The 20,677-nt window shown below is 36.7% G+C and overlaps 3 protein-coding genes across 5 annotated transcripts; all 3 read left to right on the top strand.

The window, feature by feature from the left end:
* Positions 1-800: 800 nt before the first annotated feature.
* Positions 801-4,493, top strand: LOC114732918 (serine carboxypeptidase-like 51). Its single transcript, XM_028920295.1, has 13 exons — positions 801-1,092; positions 1,221-1,315; positions 1,396-1,503; positions 1,579-1,819; positions 1,907-1,950; positions 2,042-2,109; positions 2,204-2,309; positions 2,410-2,615; positions 2,804-2,873; positions 3,052-3,102; positions 3,380-3,432; positions 3,517-3,652; positions 4,141-4,493. Exons 1-13 carry the CDS (start codon positions 966-968, stop codon positions 4,210-4,212), a joined length of 1,377 nt encoding a protein of 458 aa, XP_028776128.1. The 5' UTR covers positions 801-965; the 3' UTR covers positions 4,213-4,493.
* Positions 4,494-4,973: 480 nt separating this feature from the next.
* LOC114732919 (serine carboxypeptidase-like 51) lies at positions 4,974-8,625 on the top strand. 3 transcript variants are annotated; one of them, XM_028920296.1, is made up of 13 exons: positions 4,984-5,470; positions 5,559-5,653; positions 5,769-5,876; positions 5,985-6,225; positions 6,311-6,354; positions 6,429-6,499; positions 6,600-6,705; positions 6,794-6,993; positions 7,083-7,152; positions 7,316-7,366; positions 7,562-7,614; positions 7,749-7,881; positions 8,007-8,625. In XM_028920296.1, exons 1-13 carry the CDS (start codon positions 5,344-5,346, stop codon positions 8,079-8,081), a joined length of 1,374 nt encoding a protein of 457 aa, XP_028776129.1. In that variant the 5' UTR covers positions 4,984-5,343; the 3' UTR covers positions 8,082-8,625. The 3 variants fall into 3 exon arrangements, 2 of the variants coding, with proteins under 2 accessions (XP_028776129.1, XP_028776130.1); XM_028920297.1 differs by having other exon boundaries at positions 4,986-5,470; positions 6,432-6,499; XR_003739037.1 differs by lacking the exon at positions 7,562-7,614 and having other exon boundaries at positions 4,974-5,470.
* Positions 8,626-12,565: 3,940 nt separating this feature from the next.
* LOC114732917 (vacuolar protein sorting-associated protein 41 homolog) lies at positions 12,566-20,327 on the top strand. The gene is made up of 19 exons (XM_028920294.1): positions 12,566-12,826; positions 13,339-13,608; positions 13,719-13,898; positions 14,085-14,345; positions 14,970-15,102; positions 15,228-15,318; positions 15,484-15,586; positions 16,109-16,212; positions 16,320-16,413; positions 16,510-16,665; positions 16,754-16,816; positions 16,934-16,999; positions 17,404-17,604; positions 18,510-18,587; positions 18,667-18,786; positions 18,914-18,994; positions 19,098-19,183; positions 19,439-19,520; positions 19,641-20,327. Exons 1-19 carry the CDS (start codon positions 12,566-12,568, stop codon positions 20,088-20,090), a joined length of 2,880 nt encoding a protein of 959 aa, XP_028776127.1. The 3' UTR covers positions 20,091-20,327.
* The last annotated feature ends 350 nt before the right edge of the window (positions 20,328-20,677 follow it).

Below are 20,677 nucleotides of genomic sequence, written 5' to 3'. Positions count from 1 at the left end.
GTTCAGGTTAGAATATTATCTCTGACCCCACAGATTATTTATTTTAATCATTCCACTTTGTATTATATTATACTAATGCATCACATAATCATCATATATTTGACACTATAAACTGCTAATGATGGGCAATGTGACTTCACGACCACTATTGCAAGTCTTCAACTACACCCGGAGAGGGATCAGCCGCAGGGTAATAGTATTTTCCATTTTCCTAGAAATTATAGTATTTTTCCAGCCACGTCCCTTTCTTCAAACGGAATTTAATTTCTATACGCAACTTTTTAGTCCACGCTGCCCAATCCTTTAATTTCCATTCCTCAGTAATTTCCTCTCCTATCTTGCCTCGTACTTTTTTTATATATCCACGAGTGAGCTCTGTATCTTTACTCAGAATTTAATTTCTTCACACGAATAACTTACGGCACCGTTGGTCAAAAAACACCCTATCATGTCAGTTCGGAATCTTTTCCTTCTACTGTCTTTGTCATTTTGTATTCTAAAGAAAGGACTTTTTTTTTGTTTGCCTGAAAAAAAAAGCAACTACATGTAGGTTCTTGTAACGTAAAGAAAGCAACTACAATCTTTTTTTTTTTTTCCCTCTTTCAATTTTCCCGATCCTTTTATGACGTGCCTTTTACGGGTTTTCATCCTTCCACTCTCTGTTTAACTCTGTACTTTCTCACACAACAGCCTCTTAGAAAGAGTACCTTCCCGTCAAGGTTACTCTTGCCTGAAAATGAAAAATCCATTTTTTTTATCCCTTATTTTCTGCTTCTGCTTAAACCAGACTCTTATAATGTTTTCATCTTTTTTGTTGTATGCATTTCGCAAACTGCCAACACATGGCTCCATACTTTTTTTTCTCGGCCAATGATGCACGCTCCATACTTGACTCCTTTTAATCCTCTATCTCCTTTGTTGCCCTTCATTTCACTGATTCTCTGTTATTGCCTCCCTTTCTTCAAATGGAAAAGCTCTGTCTTCTTCTTGTCACTCTGCTGTGTCTTCCTCTGCTATCTCACGGAGGACCAGCGATAGCCTTGAAAACTCAAGATGGATCAGAGGAATGGGGATACGTACAAGTCAGACCCAGTAAGCCAAATCCATTGCATATCTGTAATTATACAATATGTTTTTTTGACTCGTAGGTACAAAGTTGCATCCTTCTTGTCGTAATAGTTCAATTACTCTGTTTTTCACTTTGGAATGTCTTATCACAGAAGCCCACATGTTCTGGTGGCTTTACAGAAGTCCCTATAGAGTTGAAGATCCCTCCAAGCCCTGGCCAATCATCCTTTGGTTGCAGGGGGGACCTGTAAGTATTACTTTAACTAGCTATTAACCGAACAAACAACAAGAGGAAGCCAGAATCTGAGAACTGTGAGCAATGAACAGGGTGCTTCAGGAGTTGGTATTGGAAATTTCGAGGAGGTTGGACCATTGGACACCAATTTGAACCCTCGGAATTCCACTTGGTTGAGAAAAGCAGATCTCCTGTTTGTGGTATAATTTCAGATCCCCTTTGCCCCCTTCTGTGGCCATTCCTCGATTCTCAATGCTTTAGCTGTTATAATATAGGACAATCCAGTTGGAACGGGATATAGTTACGTGGAGGATCAAAAGTTGTTTGTGAAAACAGATCACGAAGCAGCCACTGACTTGACTACGTTGTTGGTTGAGATATTCAGTAAGAATGAAAGCCTTCAACGCAGTCCTCTGTACATCGTAGCAGAGTCTTATGGTGGGAAATTTGCTGCCACTCTTGCATTATCCGCTCTCAAGGCTATTGAAGCCAAGACATTGAAGCTTATTCTTGGAGGTATACTAGCAATTATCCCTTGTTCAGTTTTACATGAATGAGATCAACTAACAACTCATTGATACTGAGTTTGTGTCCTTTCCCCAGGGGTGGCATTAGGGGACAGTTGGATCTCCCCTGAAGATTTTGTGGTAACTACTGGAATTGTCCTCACTTCTTACCTCTCACCCTTTCTTTCTGAGTTCTTGTTTTTTCAACTTTCACCTTATACCCACATTGCAGTTCTCATGGGGTCCTCTTCTAAAAGATGTCTCTCGCCTTGACGACAACGGCATGCAAAAATCAGATGGGTAAGTAGTCGTGTCTCAATTCCCTTCCACCTTGTGAGAGAGATTATGCCATCATCATATCAATTATATCTAACAATAACATTTTAGACAACAGTATAGCTCAGAAGATCAAGCAGCAACTAGAGGATGGCAAATTCGTCGATGCAACCAACTCGTGGAGTGAACTTGAGTCCGTCATCAGCTCTAGCAGCAACAATGTGGTAGTATTCAGTTTTCTTGCTTACCTTTTACTGATTACTCTAGTACTTCACACCATAATGTTTCCCTTAATGTGTTGGGTTTCTTTTCGGGTCATTTTAGGATTTTTATAATTTTCTCTTGGATTCGGGAAGTGATTCAGCAACATTATCAGTAATGAAGTTGGGACTATCGAGAGAAATAGCAATGAGGCAATACTCCAAATATCTTACCTTAAGGAGGGCATCTCCAGGTGGGGGTGCTGATCTTGACACCTTACTAAATGGTGTCATCAAGAAGAAGTTGAAGATAATTCCCGAAAATGTCACGTAAGCCGTTTCCTGACCTCAAATTTCCAAATTTTGGGACTCTACTCATTTTTATTGACATTAAATCTACTCATTTTTATTGACATTAATAGGATATCACGTACTCTGATTTACTTCTTGAAGAAACTCATAAATATAGTTTTAAAATTTTCCATCTTTCTTCACAAGTAGCCCCTGTATGTTGACAGATGGGGAGGGCAATCTGGCGATGTTTTCACATACCTGGAAAGCGATTTTATGAAGCCAAGAATTAATGAGGTGGGATGATATAAATATGGGAACTCTGACTGAGTCATCAATTTACTCTAATTAAGATAATTTGGTTAAACAATATTACAGGAAATTGTTAAACCTGATCATTTTACTTTCTGGGTTTAATTCTAAAGCTTCCCCCCTATTTCTTGTGATATGACATCTTTTAGTTGAAGTTTCCCAGGTAGATGAGCTGCTAGCCAAGGGAGTCAATGTGACCGTGTACAACGGACAAGTAAGATTTTTTTTTTTTTCCCCACTCAGCACTTCGGCTATTATTAAATTATGAGAATTGATGATGGCGAAGAATGGTCAGCTTTAATTATTCTCCAAGTTGTCTATCTTTGAAAAAAATGTTGAGCTCAACCAATTAAAGAAGAGTCTTTTTCAAACTTGATGACTGTGACGATCCTGTTTTAATCTTCACGTTCAACCAAATGAGAGTCTTTTTATTAACTTTTTCTATTTTTTTATGTCATTATAGTCAAATAATCTGTCTGTGATTATCGTAGGTTGACCTCATTTGTGCCACTAAAGGGACTGAAGCGTGGATCAGGAAACTCAAGTAACTCCCTTTCTCTCCATAATTTAATTTATCCCCAAGACTTGTTATTATTTCTGATAATATAGCTTCTCGCCACTGTTGTAGGTGGGAAGGGCTTCAAAGTTTCCTGAACAAAGACAGAACACCCCTTTACTGCAGAAATAACGGAAGCACCACCAAAGGCTTTGTCAAGTCATACAAAAACTTGTCCTTTTATTGGATCCTTGGTGCTGGCCATTTTGTAAGTACACATCATCATGCTGGTTGCGTTGTTAATAAATGCATAGGTAATAGGTTTATTATGCTTCTCATATTTTTGTTACTTTTACCTTCGTGAAGGCAAATTCCCTTTTTTATTTCTCCCTAAAAATCTGAAAAAGTTAATTCACAAAAGCGCGTCACGTTACTCCAATAGACAGTTATATTAATGAAGATAATCATAGGTTCACATGTTCTAAGAATCTAAGTATTGCTGTCAAACCTGGAAAACCTTAAAACTTTAAAAGGAAGCAATGGCAGAAATGGGGTGGGGGGGGGGGAAGAGGAGTGAATGAAAAGTCAATAACCTACAGATCCCATGATTTCTTTTTTCGGCTAAGAGATTCCATTTAGTTGTGGACTACATGGCAAAATTTTCTGATCCAATCCTGTGTCCTTGGAGAATCAGAAAATAACGTGTCAATGTCTGTTCTTCGTTTTGTCTTACTATTTCTTTGCTCGCTTCCGCAGGTACCCACTGATCAACCCTGTGTGGCATTGAATATGGTGGGCTCTATTACAAACTCACCACAAAGTGAATAATGTAAAACAGGAAAGCTCACGACAAAGAAAAAGGAGATTCAACAAGCAAACAAAAGCAATACCAAGCATACAGCAAGATTTGAAATAACCCAACCCATGGGAGGAAAATTTCTTGTGTATTTTTAATTCCCACTCTTTTCTCCTTCTTCTCTGTATTTTAAATGATAGAAAGCTAAATGCAGCATTCTGGGAGATAAATTCTGCAGTTAATAATTGTGTGGCATTTAGTTGAAAATCCTTGGTGGCAGCAGTAAAAGTAGACGTTGATAGATCGGTCCAAATAGTAAATGTTGATATTGATGTGACGACAGGATCAAAATGGAAACTCATCTTGAGCAGAATAATGCAGAGGAAACCTGTTGTTATCATAGATTGCAGCCACACAAAATTTGTGAATTTAATATGAGCCATCTTAAACTCTCCATACAGTACCGTAAAGCATAGACCTACAATGAACTAATTCCATTTAGCCACGCTTTTGTTATCTCATCTCAACCACAATCTCCTTCTACGCACGTGATCCTGTCTTTATGAACTTTCATCCCCCTTGTTTATCTCTGCTACTTGCAGAAATATCCACACCAAGGCAATGACAAATTAAGAGACAACTATTGGCCCTTGTTTTCTTTTTGTTTTCCCTCACTAGAACGGATACAAATGACATTATATACGTACATACACGATACTGCTCAGACTCAGAGAATGATAGTGTTGCATATTCTAATTCTTGTACGTCTTTGTTCCTTCCAAATATATATATATATATATATATATATATATAAAGAGTTATTTGCAAGAAACTAACATTCTAAAGTTTAATCTTCCTTGGGGCTATAAATTTGAATCTCCTTTTCTGTCATCCACTAATTATCTGTGATGATTTCCTTTTGGTTTGACGTGAGAGTGGAAGAATTATATCTCTCAAAAGTCTAAACTGAGGTGCTGCCTTTATATTTTAACTTCGACTATTAGTTTAGCCTATCTTTGAAATAATTCGTTACTATTTAACTTCTAGTCAAGTATAAGTCGCCTCCAACCTATTAAATCTTCTATTCCTTTCCAAGAAAGCAAGTTTGAAATTACTTGTCATTACTAATACACCTATTCAGTCCCGCAGCTGTACTAAGCATAATGGATAAACAGTGCGCTTTGATCGTCACTTCTCTTATATTGGGACTGTCATTTCTTGCAACAACAGTGACAGCTTTGAGAAGCCATGATGGGTTAGAGGAATGGGGATATGTTGAAGTCAGACCCAGTAAGCGGAATGTTTTATAATTCTGTAATCTGCAACTGCATTCATTTTGCCATATTTCAAACAGTTGTTCTTTGGATTGTTACCACAGAAGCACACTTGTTCTGGTGGCTTTACAGAAGTCCTTACAGAGTAGAAAATCCCTCCAAGCCATGGCCGATCATTCTCTGGTTGCAGGGAGGACCCGTGAGTATCACAACGGAGGCCAAACTAACATAGAAATAAATGCAGATTCTGTCTTTATTCTGAGTTATGATACTGTTCATGCATATTTCCTCCCAAATTTATGAATTTGTAACAGGGTGCTTCAGGAATTGGGTATGGAAACTTTGAAGAGGTTGGACCTCTAGACGTCAGGTTGAAGCCAAGAAATTCCACCTGGTTGCGAAAAGCAGATCTCTTGTTCGTGGTAATTAACGCAGCCATATTGAAAGAAAACTGTTCGTCTTCTAGCAATTGACTTTATGGTTAAAATTATAGCTTTTCTGATCGAATCGTTGGTTCTTTCGCCGAATAGGACAATCCAGTGGGAACTGGGTACAGTTATGTGGAGCACACCGAACTTCTCGTGAAAACTGATAAAGAAGCGGCCACTGACTTGACGACTTTGCTGATTAAGATATTCAATAAGAACAAAAGTCTCCAAAAGAGTCCTCTCTACATTGTGGGAGAGTCTTACGGTGGAAAGTTCGCAGCTACTCTGGGATTATCTGCTCTTAAAGCCATTGAAGCCGGCAAATTGTTTGTCAAGCTTGGAGGTAATGAACCCTCCGTGAAAGCCCTTTAGATTTATCAATGCGATGATTCTGTTAGAATAGTTCTTAGAGGCCAGATCTTATGCAGGCGTGGCATTAGGGAATAGTTGGATCTCACCAGAAGATTTCGTGGTATGCGCTTGAATTAATACTCTGCTTACCGTTATATTTTGAGACTCTGCATTTTCAGTGTTTCATGGCCTTGGCAGTTCTCATGGGGTCCCCTTCTCAAAGACGTCTCAAGACTTGATGATCACGGGCTTCGAAGATCCAACAGGTCCTTCTTCGTGGATCCAACCAAAATTTATAAGAGAAAAGCATAATCTGGTTCTATCAAGAGTTTCTCAGTTATCTAACAAACCCATTTTAGAGAACAGAATAGCTCGGAAGATCAAGAAGCAACTAGAGGATGGCCTATTTGTTAACGCAACCGATTCATGGCGCGAACTTGAGGCCGAGATCTTTTCCAGCAGCAACTATATGGTACTGTAATTTCTATTCTATATTTTTTCCCTGAAACCAAGCTAGCTGTGCAAAATTATCATTGCGATTATCATTTGTTTTTGGGAAGGATATCTACAATTTTCTGTTAGATTCTTGGGAGGATGGGTCAGTGTCCTTATCAGGAACGGGGATGAGTTTACTCAAAGGGACTGGAAAGAAACGCTACTCCAAATATTTGTCTTCATTAAGAGTTGGAGATGAAGAAATTGTGAGGTTGTTAAACGGAGAGATCAAGGAAAAGCTGGGGATCATCCCAAAGAATGTGACGTAAGTTTTAAAGGCTAATTATTTCACGGTCTGGGAATCATATTTTAATGTTAAAAATCATGACAAGCTAGAAAATGTGGTGATGACAGATGGCAACTGCAGTCAGATGCTGTGTTCGATAGTTTTGAGGTTGATTTTATGAAACCAAGGATCGATGAGGTACTTGTAATGAGCAGATAAATCTTTCCTTGCATGTTCCATCCATGAGTTCCTCAGTGTTTTTTTTTATAAAAAAAAAAATCTTAAAAATAAATGAAGATGTTTTATGGCAGCGTAAGCCTTTCTGGAAATAAAAATTGACAAGTTGTGTTCTGTCTGTCAGGTGGACCAGCTGCTCGCAAAAGGAGTGAAAGTGAATGTGTACAATGGACAAGTAAGTCTCTCTCTCAACAACTCCTGCCTTTACTCACTACCTAATAATGTGTCAAACATTAATTTCATTTGACGAATGGGCCAATTTTCTTTAATAGACACCGGTGAATGATGCCACGTGATGTTTTTTTTTCCCTTGTCTTTGTCTATTTAATTTAATTAGTTTGATAATAATTAATAATTGTAATTGTTGTAGCTTGATGTTATTTGTGCAACCAAGGGAGTTGAAGCTTGGCTTAGGAAGCTCAAGTAACTCTTCTTTTCTCCAGCTAATTCATCCAAAGCAAATTTATTTAGGAAAAGGCTTTATTCAATGTGCCACTCTCTTCTTCCTTCTCTCTTTCTTTCAATTTTTTATTTTTTATTTTTTGAAAAATGTGCAGGTGGGAAGGGCTTCCAAATTTCTTGAGGAAGGAAAGAACACCACTCTACTGTGGAAGTAACAAAAAGACCAAAGGGTTCGTGAAGTCATACAAGAACCTTCGTTTCTATTGGATTCTTGGTGCTGGCCATATGGTAAGCCATTGAGAGAGAGAAACACACACACACACACACATCCTTTAATTTAAGTCTAACAGCTACCAGCTGTAGAAGTCATGCTTGAGTTGCTTTATTATATTCTTATTTGTACGTAAATGCAGGTACCTAGCGATCAGCCTTGCATGGCCTTAACTATGGCCGGTGGTTTCACGGATTCACCAGCTGCTTCCAGTTAAAAGACAAGCAGATTATCGGCTCCTATATATATAATAAGCTTGACGGCAAGGAACAAACAGAGGACAATAATGAAGAACTTTATCGTCACGGGGCTGCAGCAAACCATTATTTAAGTTCCATTTTCCGTGTCTTTTCTTGGTGACTTTAAATATACTGATAAAAAAAAAATCTTGTAATGTGGTGTCTCCTTGAACAAGATATAGTACTTGCTGGGTGAAAGAACTGATAAGTCCAGAAATCTGACTGCTACTCCTGAATTCATGCAAAGCAATGCTCTTGACTGAAGAAAGGGCATGTTCTTAGTTCTTAAAAGGAATGAAGCAATATGCAATAATGGCAGATATAGGGGTCAGCTAGGGAGGAAGAGCGAGATACGCATCCTCCTGGAGTTGTCTCCGTCAGAATCCTTCGAACTAGGATTCTGCTATCAAATGTCCAACGTCTGCAGATTCCATATGATTTCCTTTATGTAAGAAATGTGTTGTTTTAAACATTCAAATTCAAATATTTAAGCCAATTAATTTGTACGCAAAAGTTTAAGTACGCGTTGTACTAGTGTTGTGCTGACAAAGTTAAACGGCATATTAATAAAAATTAGTTGTACGTATTGCACAAAATTTTTCTAACGTTTTAAATTATATGAAAACTAACAGATATAAAACCTAACCAATATTGTTTTTCCTTAAAATTGACATATTATATTCTAGTTAGGTTGTTTGAGCAAGGTTCACGAGGACAAGTAATGAGAGTGCATTCCTCTTTGGCTCGTGAGAAGAACCGACGCGACAATATATCATATTCTTTTAGATATGGCAGCTAACCATTATGTGGTTACTTTGGTGACAAATTAAGCCCACTTGCTTTTTGCAAAGGACTTTTCGCTTCTGACTCACGTGGTAGGGTACCAACCATAAGTGTCGTTTATACATTTTATTCCTATAGACAGCTCAATGATAGCATCGTGATCCCATAAATATCAAAGACAAAGGAAAAGGAACTAAACAGTAATTAAAAGCATTGACTATTGGCACCGTAATACACAGTAATGGTGAGTGGAGTGAAAAGGGCTTGCTTTTCTCAGATTGCCTTTGAATAGATGTTGGTTGGCAGAATTAACACTGCCTCTTGTAATTAATATAAAAACTAATTGATTAATTTGAGTAAATTAAAAAAGTTTGTTAAGTTAGTTACTTGTAATAAATAAGCATTGTTTTCTCTAAAATACCCTTACTAATAATATATATTAACTAAAATTATCATTTGATAAAACATTTAATATGTGTAACTATTACAAAAACTATCTTTAAAAAAATAGATAAATATAAGAGATGAAGATAATTGAAGTTTTATATTTATGATCAAATTAAAAATTAAACTAGTTATTGTATTAAGAACAGAAGGTAATAAGTCACAAAACACGTGTAACATGGTTGTGATTAGTGCGGGAAAAGGGAGTTGAAGCGTGGTTCAAGAAGAATGCTCTGAATCAAAGAAAGGGAAAGGCGGGATTAACCTCAATCTGATCAATGGCTGCGTCCTGTTTCTTTATACTACCTCCGATCCTAATTATAAGAGCCAGTTGACAATTTGAGGAGATTAAAGAAGTAAGTTGAGTTAGTTATTTGTTCTAAATAGGTGTTGTCTTTCCTAAAATATCCTTACTAATCAAGTATATTGATTAGAACTATAATTATTAGAAGGACTGTCTTGAAAAAAATTGAGTAAATATGAGATACAAAGTGGATTGGAGTCTTATATTTAGAACCAAAATAAAAATTAAATAGGATTTTATATTAAAGACCAGAGGTAGTATTTCCTGAGCTATGCGCACGCAGGTGGGAGGGGCTTCCAAAGCGAACCTGAAATGTGGATCGAAGTGACAGAGATGAGCAAAGGCTTCGTGAAGTCACACACAAACCTTTGACACCAAATGCATTGACCTGCAGTGTTGTACTACCTCCGATTTTAATTATAAGAGCCAGTTGATTAATTTGAGGAGATTAAAGAAGTAAGTTGAGTTAGTTATTTGTTCTAAATAGGTGTTGTCTTTCCTAAAATATCCTTACTAATCAAGTATATTGATTAGAACTATAATTATTAGAAGGACTATCTTGAAAAAAATTGAGTAAATATGAGAGACAAAGTGGATTGGGGTCTTATATTTAGAACCAAAATAAAAGTCAAATAGGATATTATATTAAGGACCAGCGGTAGTATTTCCTGAGCTATGCGCACGCAGGTGGGAGGGGCTTCCAAAGCGAACCTGAAATGTGGATCGAAGTGACAGAGATGAGCGAAGGCTTCGTGAAGTCACACACAAACCTTTGACACCAAATGCATTGACCTGCAGTGTTGTACTACCTCCGATTTTAATTATAAGAGCCAGTTGATTAATTTGAGGAGATTAAAGAAGTAAGTTGAGTTAGTTATTTGTTCTAAATAGGTGTTGTCTTTCTTAAAATATCCTTACTAATCAAGTATATTGATTAGAACTATAATTATTAGAAGGACTATCTTGGAAAAAATTGAGTAAATATGTGAGACAAAGTAAATTGGGGTCTTATATTTAGAACTAAAATAAAAGTCAAATAAGGTCTTATATTAAGGATCGAAAGTAGTATTTGAGTTGCCTCTCCTTTTCTTTTCTTTTTTGCTTTTCGTTGGGTTGGAAAATTTTAGGGGGGGAGTTGGGCTGTGGCTTATAAATAATATGGCTTTATATTGATATTGATTTTGTGCATATATTTTACGGGAAAAGTTATCTATAGGTTTTCGGCAAGGAAATTGACTGTAGAAAAGTTTCAAAAAATTAATGATTACAGATCAAACTTTAATATTTCTATATTCAATTTTCTGGAATCTACGGGTAATTTTTTTCCCTTCCACATGAGAAACACAAATTCTTATCATCAGCCAATAAAATATATGGGTCCGTTCAAAAGGAAATAACTCTCAGGAAAAGAGCTTGTGATTGGGCCCATTACAATAATGGGCCATGACTAAATTTTAACTTCCAACCATAAGTCCCTAGGGCATGTGTCAGCTCTAGGCCCAAAAACAAGATTACACTTGGGTATGTATTTATACCCAAAGGGGGGAAAGGGGGAAATGCCGAAGGTGTTAGTTGCACAAAAGCTATTTTCTTAAGTTGAATTTAAGTAGGAAAAATTATAATTAGGTCCCATGAAAAAGAATTAAATATAAAAAGATCTTTTAAAATCATAAAATTATTCTAAAGTCTCAAAAAAAAAAAATTGTAATAAATTTTTTAATTACTAAATTGCCCTTATTATTTTTTTAAAAGTTTGTATTGACAACCGAAAGAGCAGTTGTTGACGACTTAAGGTGCAAGGATTGACAATAACTACTCTTTTAGCTGTCAATACAAATTTAAAAAAAATAGTAATTTGGTAATTAAACAAATAAAATTTATTGTAAAAAATTCTTTTAAAATTTTAGAATAATTTTGTGATTTTAAAGAACTTTTTGTATTTAATTCTCTTGAGTGTGACTAGATTGTAACTTTCAAATCTCAGAAGATAAGAAGGTATTCTTTTCACGACTTAAAAGACATCATAAAAATGACAAAATTATTCTTTCTTGCTAATTCTTATTAGTCAAAGTTATCATCCAAACATATAATAAGTTTTACAAGGCAAAATTACCCTAGTTTATTCACGGCTTTAATTTTATCTCTAATTTTTTCAATAAAAAGTTCTATGATGATCTTCTAGTCTAATCATTTTTTTAAAATCAAACTTGAAATGTTAGTGTCTGATAATATTTTGTCAATGTTTAAGACTGCAATCCCACCTCCTATTACTGAGATTAATAATATTAAAATTAGATATCTAAAAATATACTTTATGAAATTAGGGAAAAAAAGATATTATGTAAAATTAAATGATAGAAAATGTACTTTTACAAAAAATATACTACTATTATAGTTTTTTCAGAAAATATAATTTTTAATTCATAAAACTTTAGATCGATTCTCAATCCTTATAATAGCAGGGATTAAGTTGTTCTAGTTAATTTCTCTTTTATTTTATTAGTCTCCAAAGCCAGGTGGAAATGTTAGAGGTTTGGATTAGCTAATAATATTTATATATATGAATTAATAGTATAAAGATGAGATCATATGATTTTTTTTAAAAATAAAGATTTGCCTGGTGTAGAGTGTAGACTAAATAATAAAACAATAGGCGGAGACCGTATTTATAATATAAGTATGCGAGGGCATGGTGCCTCCCCTCATTACTCAGCACGTTTTGCTGTTGTCGCGTAGCCAATTAATACCATTAATTCAGCTAATGCAATATATCCTCCACGCTAACCCGTCCATCATCTGCTTCACCTTCACGAAAAACGAAACCTGGTAAAATAAAAGAGAACTTCTTACCTGACCATTACAGTTTACGGATCAACTCCTTCCTTTAATCCTTCCCTTCCAACTGAACTTGGATTAGAGTAACGATTTAGAATGGCGTCGATTCCGTCTGAGAACGGCGTCGAAGGAGATGACGAGCGAGAAGAGGAGGACGAAGAAGAGGAGGAGGAGGACGAAGAGGAAGAGGAAGGGGAAGATGAAGAGGAGCCTAGGCTTAAGTACCAGAGATTGGGAGGCAGCATACCTTCCTTGTTAGCGAGTGATGCGGCGTCCTGTATCGCGGTTGCCGAGCGGATGATCGCTCTTGGCACCCATGCTGGCACCGTTCATATCCTAGATTTTCTTGGAAATCAGGTGGCTTAACACTCTTTCATCTCATTTCGTCATTTATAGTGGACGATGGGTCTTTTGGATCCAATTTCGTCTGGTGTTGCACTATTTATTCAAAAATCGAGCATTCGTGTCAACGTTGGGGCTTTCTACTATGTTTCCTTTTTTTCTTTTTAACTATTTTTCATTCTTTCTGGAACTTGTTTATGTGTTTTTATAGCGAGTGTTTTCTTCATGAGAGTTAAGCTGTGTAACGTGTGTTACCAGCCTCAAAATGGCTCCTTTCCCTAGCTTTTATTTTAGAATGAGCAAGACTGGTTTGAAGTGCTGTTTCTTCAAGTGATTGTCAAGAATTACGGCTATCATCTCTTGTACAATCAGTCTCAGGGTCCTTAAGAGACTACGCTGTACGCATCATATATTGCATGCAGTGTCATGAATGGAGGATTGCTTGTAGCTTCTGAAATGCCACAGCCAATAGCAGACGTACCATTGTATTGTTCTAAACTCTCTCTAATTGAGTTTCCCTATTACAGGTGAAAGAATTCTCGGCTCATGCTGCAGTTGTTAACGACCTTTGCTTCGACATAGAAGGTGAATATATTGGAAGCTGTTCTGATGACGGATCGGTTGTAATAAACGGCCTTTTCACGGATGAGAAAATAAAATTTGAGTATCATCGCCCGTTGAAGGCAATTGCTCTTGACCCAGATTATTCAAGAAAAACATCTAGGAGATTCGTCGCAGGTGGTTTAGCAGGCCATTTATTTCTTAATTCAAAGAAATGGTTAGGCTATCGTGATCAGGTTTGCGATTCTTCTAACCCTTGGCACGCAATTGATCACTAGTCCTTCAATTCATTATTTATCAACCATGCAAATAACGTCTTCAAAAAAAATAAATAAATAAAAAGCAGGTTCTGCACTCTGGTGAAGGTCCAATACATGCAGTGAAATGGCGAACAAGTCTTGTTGCTTGGGCAAATGATGCAGGAGTGAAGGTTTATGATACCGCCAATGACCAGCGTATAACTTTTATTGAAAGACCACGCAATAGTCCCCGGCCCGAGCTATTGCCTCCTCACCTGGTTTGGCAGGTTTGTCAAATCTCTAAGTAGACATGCATGCTACTGGGACTTGTCATTCTGGCAGGCGGAGTACGCAGCTATTGTTAAATTTATGACTTGTTCTTGTTATTTGAGCTGCTGCATGATCATTGTATAATTCATTGTTGTATTATCTCTTGATAAAACTGAAGTCTGATGTCCTTCAATCACACACAGGACGACACCCTCCTGGTTATCGGGTGGGGTACATCTGTCAAAATTGCATCTATAAGAGCACATCACCATAAAGTAGCCAATGGGACGTACAGGCAAGTTTCCTTGTCTGGTATGAACCAAGTGGATATTATGGCATCTTTCCAAACCACCTATTTCATCTCAGGAATTGCACCCTTTGGTGATGCTTTGGTTGTTCTAGCTTATATTCCTGTGGAAAAGGATGGAGAAAGGGATTTTAGTAGCACTGCTCCTTCACGGCAGGTATGCCATGCTTCTTGCATCCAGAGAAATAATATTCATTGAACTTTCCTGTAGACATTTCACCTCCTACTTATGCTGTCTCTATCTTCTCTTGCCTTTTCGAGTTTCATTTCCTAAGATCACTAAGATGAAGAATTTGAAGCTATGTCCAAATTTTTAAATTTACAGTGGTCATAGTCCTGGTCCATTTTACTGGGACGCAATGGAAGTCTAGATTTTTCGTTGCAAAGGATCAAGTAATGATCTGTCTCATTGGAATTTTAAGATTGCATCATACTTTCATATGAGCTTCGTTACCATGATAACATGATGCTGTTTCTAAGAAACTGTTCAATCACATATAGATTCTGCTATTACATTCTCCATCGTGGTATGGCTCAGATGAATTTTGTTATCCTATTCTTTGGTAATACTGTTAGCTAGCATCATTTACTTTGGAATGGAGAGTCTATCTAGAACTAACTGCATAATGTCCATTGCATTTAAATGCGGAAGTACATGAAATGATAATCACATGTCATAAAAGGCTAGAACTGTGAAGCAATTATGACATCATCATCATCATCTTCATTAAATTTCAAAGTTTGCTGTATTGTTAAGGTGAATAAACATAAGTTTCAACAGGGCAATGCACAAAGACCAGAAGTACGTGTAGTGACATGGAATAATGATGAGCTTTCAACAGATGCCCTACCAGTACATGGCTTTGAGCATTACAAGGCAAAGGACTATTCCCTTGCTCATACTCCCTTCTCAGGTTAACATTTGATTAGCATTGTTTATGATCTGTATTATGTGAATGAAGTGTTTTGCATAGTAATAATAGCAGCAGCTGCAATAACAGCAGTTATCGTAGTAGTAACTCTTTTAATTCAAATTTAGGTAGCAGTTATGCTGGTGGTCAGTGGGCTGCAGGTGATGAGCCTCATTACTACATTGTGTCGCCAAAGGATGTTGTCATCGCAAAACCAAGGTTAATATTTACTTCTTCTACTTATTATACTTCTTTTATGGATTGATACATTAATGAAAACAAATGAAATCTGGATTTCAGCTTTAGTTTTTTCCTCAAAAATTATGAAGGAAACTTTCTAAACATATCTGAAATGTTATTTCTATGTTATGTCCTTTTAAATAGAGATGCCGAAGATCATATTACTTGGCTTCTTCAACATGGTTGGCATGAAAAGGCTTTGGCTGTGGTTGAATCTGGTCAAGGACGGAGGGAACTTCTTGATGAGGTACTTGAACTTAAATTATATCAATGTGCCCCCTGCGTTATATGATGATTATCAAGGTCAAATGCATATGCTTATACAGGGAAAAGGTATGTATTGCACAATTGTAAACCATGAGTATGTGTTTGATTGGAAACCATTTGATCCACATCTTGACCAAAGCAATGTAAGAGTACCTTTGTCTCGATGGTTGCAATAGCCCATTTGTAACAGAAAATCAAACGAAGACTATGTATGTGAACGGAGTCACTTGTTTTTAGTTGATGACATGTATCAATATTTACAATCATGTACTGTTAAGTGCTAGCTATATGTATTTTTGTTCTTTGAGAAAACTTTTAACTCACCATAATTTGTGTGCTTGCATTATATAAATCTTAATCTGCATATCCCCTATGCCTATGCATGTTGGAGAAAATTAAAATTAATTTGATCACTGCTGGAGCAGGATTGGTTGTGATTTCATTGTGATTCTAATCTCTCAAGTCTTTGTATTAGTGGTAATCCTTTTAACTACTTCTGTAGGTGGGTTCTAGGTATCTTGATCATCTGATAGTTGAAATGAAATATGCTGAAGCGGCTTCTTTGTGTCCTAAGTTGCTCCGTGGATCATCTTCAGCATGGGAGAGGTACAACATGCCATTATAACTTGGTCTATACCTTTTTTTGCCTGAATAACTCAGTCTATACTGGTATAATTCGTTTTTATTGACTATCACTAGACTTCTTCCAACAGATGGGTTTTCCACTTTGCTCATCTTCGTCAACTTCCTGTTCTGGTTCCTTATATGCCTATACAGAATCCCAGACTGCGTGACACTGCCTATGAGGTGAATTAATCGCTATTACAATTGGTGCTTATTAGAAGCATCTATGATGAAGTGACATCGCATCAAATATTATTTATTCTGCTAATTGTCCGACAGGTTGCTCTTGTTGCAATGGCTACAAATCCTTCCTATCATAAGAGACTCCTCTCCACTGTGAAGTCCTGGCCATCTGTAATTTATTCTGCACTGCCTGTAATTTCAGCCATAGAACCTCAGATTAATACTTCATCCATGACTGATTCACTCAAGGAGGTTAGTTCGATCAATTATATACGTCTTTTGAATCAGATAACATCTGTTTATATTGCCATTGAATTGTTTCTTTTTTAATTGTGTGCAGGCATTGGCAGAGTTATATGCAATTGATGGGCAATATGAGAAAGCGTTTTCTTTATATGCTGATGTAGGTGGTGTTGATCTGTTTTTCCTATGGCCGGTGGCCAATAAATTGCTTGAATATCATAAAAATTCTCTGGGACTAAGATCTTTTAATCTATTCTACGTTGGTTGAAATTTTCAGCTTATAAAACCAGAAGTGTTTGACTTCATTGATAAACATAATCTACATGATGCAGTTCGGGAGAAGGTATGGTGTGATTTGTGAAATTGGAATTTTATTTTAGAATATTCTCTTTTCTATATATTTTTATTATTTGTAAAGATTCTTATTCCATTTCCCTTCATTGCATTTAATTTAGGCATTCGTACCTGAAGAGCCTTGTGTAGTAAATTAGGATCTGATTATTTGTGCAGCCATATTTCTTGGATATATTGAATGCATACGGACCAATAAATTAACCAACTTAGTGTTATCTAAGATATTCATAATTGGCTGGTAATAGACTCCAACAATCTCACAGTTTCTCAGTTCCTTTAGAAGAAGAACAATTGTTGATTTCTTCTCTTAACAGAATGAGTTGCTCTTCTTTTGGCACTAGTTTTCTTTGCACGATCACTGCACACTTACTTGTCTAATATATGGCTGTTCAGGTTGTCCAATTGATGATTCTTGATTGCAAGCGTGCTGTTTCTCTGTTAATCCAAAACCGGGACTCAATAAGCCCGGCTGAAGTTGTGAAGCAACTTCTCAATGCAAATATTAAGTGTGACCACAGATATTTCTTATATTTATATCTCCATTCATTGTTTGAAGTAAATCCACATGCGGGGAAGGACTTTCATGATATGCAGGTGACTTTTGCTTCTTTCTTTTGAACTTTCCATCCTTTGATTTGGATTCTTAAATGTTGCAATATCTCTATTGATTATAGATGAAAGCCATTATGCACAACTTCTGTGAACTAAACCCAAAGTGCTGCTGCATTGTTTACCTTTCAGAAATTATACTGCTACCCTCATCAAGCAACCAGTTCCACCAAGTTTGACGAGAGCTATATAAAACGTTGTAGAAGAAATTTAAGAACCATTACTAAATCATTTTTATTAATGATTTAATCTTAAACTTTACGATAATACTCTTAGATATTGAGTCATGTGGTGATTAAAAAAAATTGTGCATACTGCCCGGATCTAGATCTAGTAAATGTAAGGTGTCACCATGTGACCTTAATGAGAAGGGGTTGTTTTGTAGGCAAGATGGAATATGATGGGAAAGAAAATAGAAAGAGGAGGTGATTTTGTAATTTACAAATGCACGCTCCTGAATAAACAAATAATATTAGAAAAAGATAGACTATGGAATGACTATAGCAGGGGCATAATATATATTACATATTCTTTTTTTCCCGCTGGAAACGGAAGGCTCTCTCTCTTTCCATGTGCTGAACACTCTCTAAGAGTTTCTTTTGCCATGTTCCTTTCATTGCATGAAAACACTTCTGTTTAGTGACCTTTGGCTATTCCTACTATTTACGTTTGCAAACAGGAAGCAATCTCTGGTTATGGCCTGGCTTTACTTTGATCTGGTCCAACTGCTTCATTCTTGGATATATTAGTGAACTTAGTGCTTTATTCTTCTCAATTTGCCTTAAACTCGTTTCTGTTGTACTGCAACTGTCTTCTGCAAGTAAAACAGTTATTTGAAGTTTGTGCATGCATTTTATGGCACTAATATCAAATTTTTGTTACGTTTATAGGTAGAACTTTATGCAGACTGTGATCCCAAGATGCTACTTCCATTTCTTCGTAGCAGTCAACACTATACCCTTGAGAAGGTGTGAGATCAATCAGTTATTAATTTTGAAATTTATGTGCTTTTTTCTTGTGAATCAAAGTCATCATACTGTATTTCAGGCCTACGAAATTTGTGTCAAAAGAAATTTGTTGAGGGAGCAAGTATTCATCCTAGGAAGGATGGGAAATTCAAAGCAAGCCCTGGCTGTCATTATTAATGATTTAGGGGATATAGAGGAGGTATGTCCTTTTTTGCTAATTTAAAGACGTTATTGGGTTTGACCAACATCCAAATCCTGAATAAGTTCAAAGATTTTTTTTTTTTTTGGGTGAATTATAACAAGTGAAGCTTTACAATTTTGCACAGGCTGTAGAGTTCGTTACTATGCAGCATGATGATGAACTCTGGGAAGAGCTAATCAAGCAATGTCTTCACAAACCTGAAATGGTATGTGCTGACAACTAAATTGGGGACAGAAGATATGTAAACTCGCCTTGCTTTATACACCTGCTCATGTTCTCTTATTCTAAGCTTGACTTGGTAATGACAGGTGGGCATACTATTGGAGCACACTGTTGGAAATCTTGATCCCCTCTACATTGTGAATAAGGTCCCTAATGGAATGGAAATACCTCGGTGAGTAACGAATATGACCTGACAGGATTTGATATCATCCATTACATATAAACATATTCAAGGAAGAAAAACTGATTATCTGGGCTAGAAATTGATTAAGCAGATGCCGTGTCTCTCGTTCTAGTCTTAGATCTGCATGTCAATCACCATGTTTTAATTCCAGTTGGGTGATCAGCTCGTGTTGGCTTCTGATGCTAGCTATATTGTGGATCCATATGTTCTTCGCTAACTGTTGTTTCTCGGCTTTTCTTACAGGCTCAGGGATCGGCTGGTTAAAATCATTACTGATTACAGAACCGAAACTTCTCTCAGACATGGGTGCAACGATATTCTGAAGGTACTCCCCCCCCCCCCCCAAAAAAAACACCCTTTCGCGGTTTAAGGACAAATTTTGAATGTCAATAGTTGGTTACAGCTATAACGAAAATATCTTGCTGACTTGTTGTCATTGAAACAGGCGGACATTGTTAATCTTTTGATTAAATACTACAATGAGGCAAGGCATGGAGTTTATCTAAGTAATGAAGGAGATGAGCCACGACCGAAAAGGAATGATGCTTATGCTTCCCAGGCGGTTGAGAAGTCCTCAACTGTGAGAACCATGGAAGCTAAGTCAAAGACTAGGGGAGGGGGAAGATGTTGTATATGTTTTGACCCCTTTTCCATACAGAATGTATCTGTTATTGTTTTCTTTTGCTGTCATGCGTATCATACGACTTGTCTTATGGATTCTTCCTACAGTAGTAGTAGCAAGAAAGAGATTGAAGCACCTCCTCAAGAGGCAGAAACATATGGTGTTTATAATGATTACGTGGATGATGATGACGGCGGCGGCGAAGAAGAAGAAAAAACCAAGTCAGGTGGCCCTCGTATGCGTTGTATATTGTGTACTACTGCTACCAGTTGAGTTTTGTGTATCCTCCGTGTCTTTGCTCAGCGCTTGTGCATGCGTGGTTACATTTTAGTGAGATTGTGAACGTGTGGTTTCTCCCCTTCTTGTTTCAATTTTGTTCCCAATATATCATCAATATAGGTCATACATATTCTTTTTAATTTTATACTTCAAAAATTTTTCTTGTAAGCTGAAAAGCCGGCGTGTTTCTGGTATGCCTTAACATTGGTTGGCTTGATGCCTTGATCTGTCTTCCAACGTGCGAGTTGTTCTCTCGTTTTATTACAGGTTAAAAGCAGCAGGGCCCACGCATAGGGGGATGAAGCTATATTAGTAATATCTGCCTTTTGTTCTTAATTTTCTACCACCAGATACGATTTGTAATTGAAAGTTGGATAAAAATTGCCATTGATTTTAAAAGCCTCTTTTATGTGGTGTGCTGGGGGTTAAGCTGATGACAATAATATCTTTTTGAAGATTAATAATTCCTTTTTAATTTTTTTGTAAGATATGGTGGGTATGGTGAGAGATAAGGGGGAGAATTTTAAAAGAGAAAAGAAATAAACAGGTATTAATTGTACCATAAAGATTAATTTTTGTTA

This window comes from Neltuma alba, unplaced genomic scaffold, assembly GCF_004799145.2.
Source record: "Neltuma alba isolate B1F8T4 unplaced genomic scaffold, ASM479914v2 tig00012956_pilon, whole genome shotgun sequence".
Lineage (NCBI taxonomy): Eukaryota > Viridiplantae > Streptophyta > Magnoliopsida > Fabales > Fabaceae > Neltuma > Neltuma alba.
The sequence above is the reverse complement of the archived record's forward strand: the minus strand, read 5'-3'. Positions and strand labels throughout refer to the sequence as shown.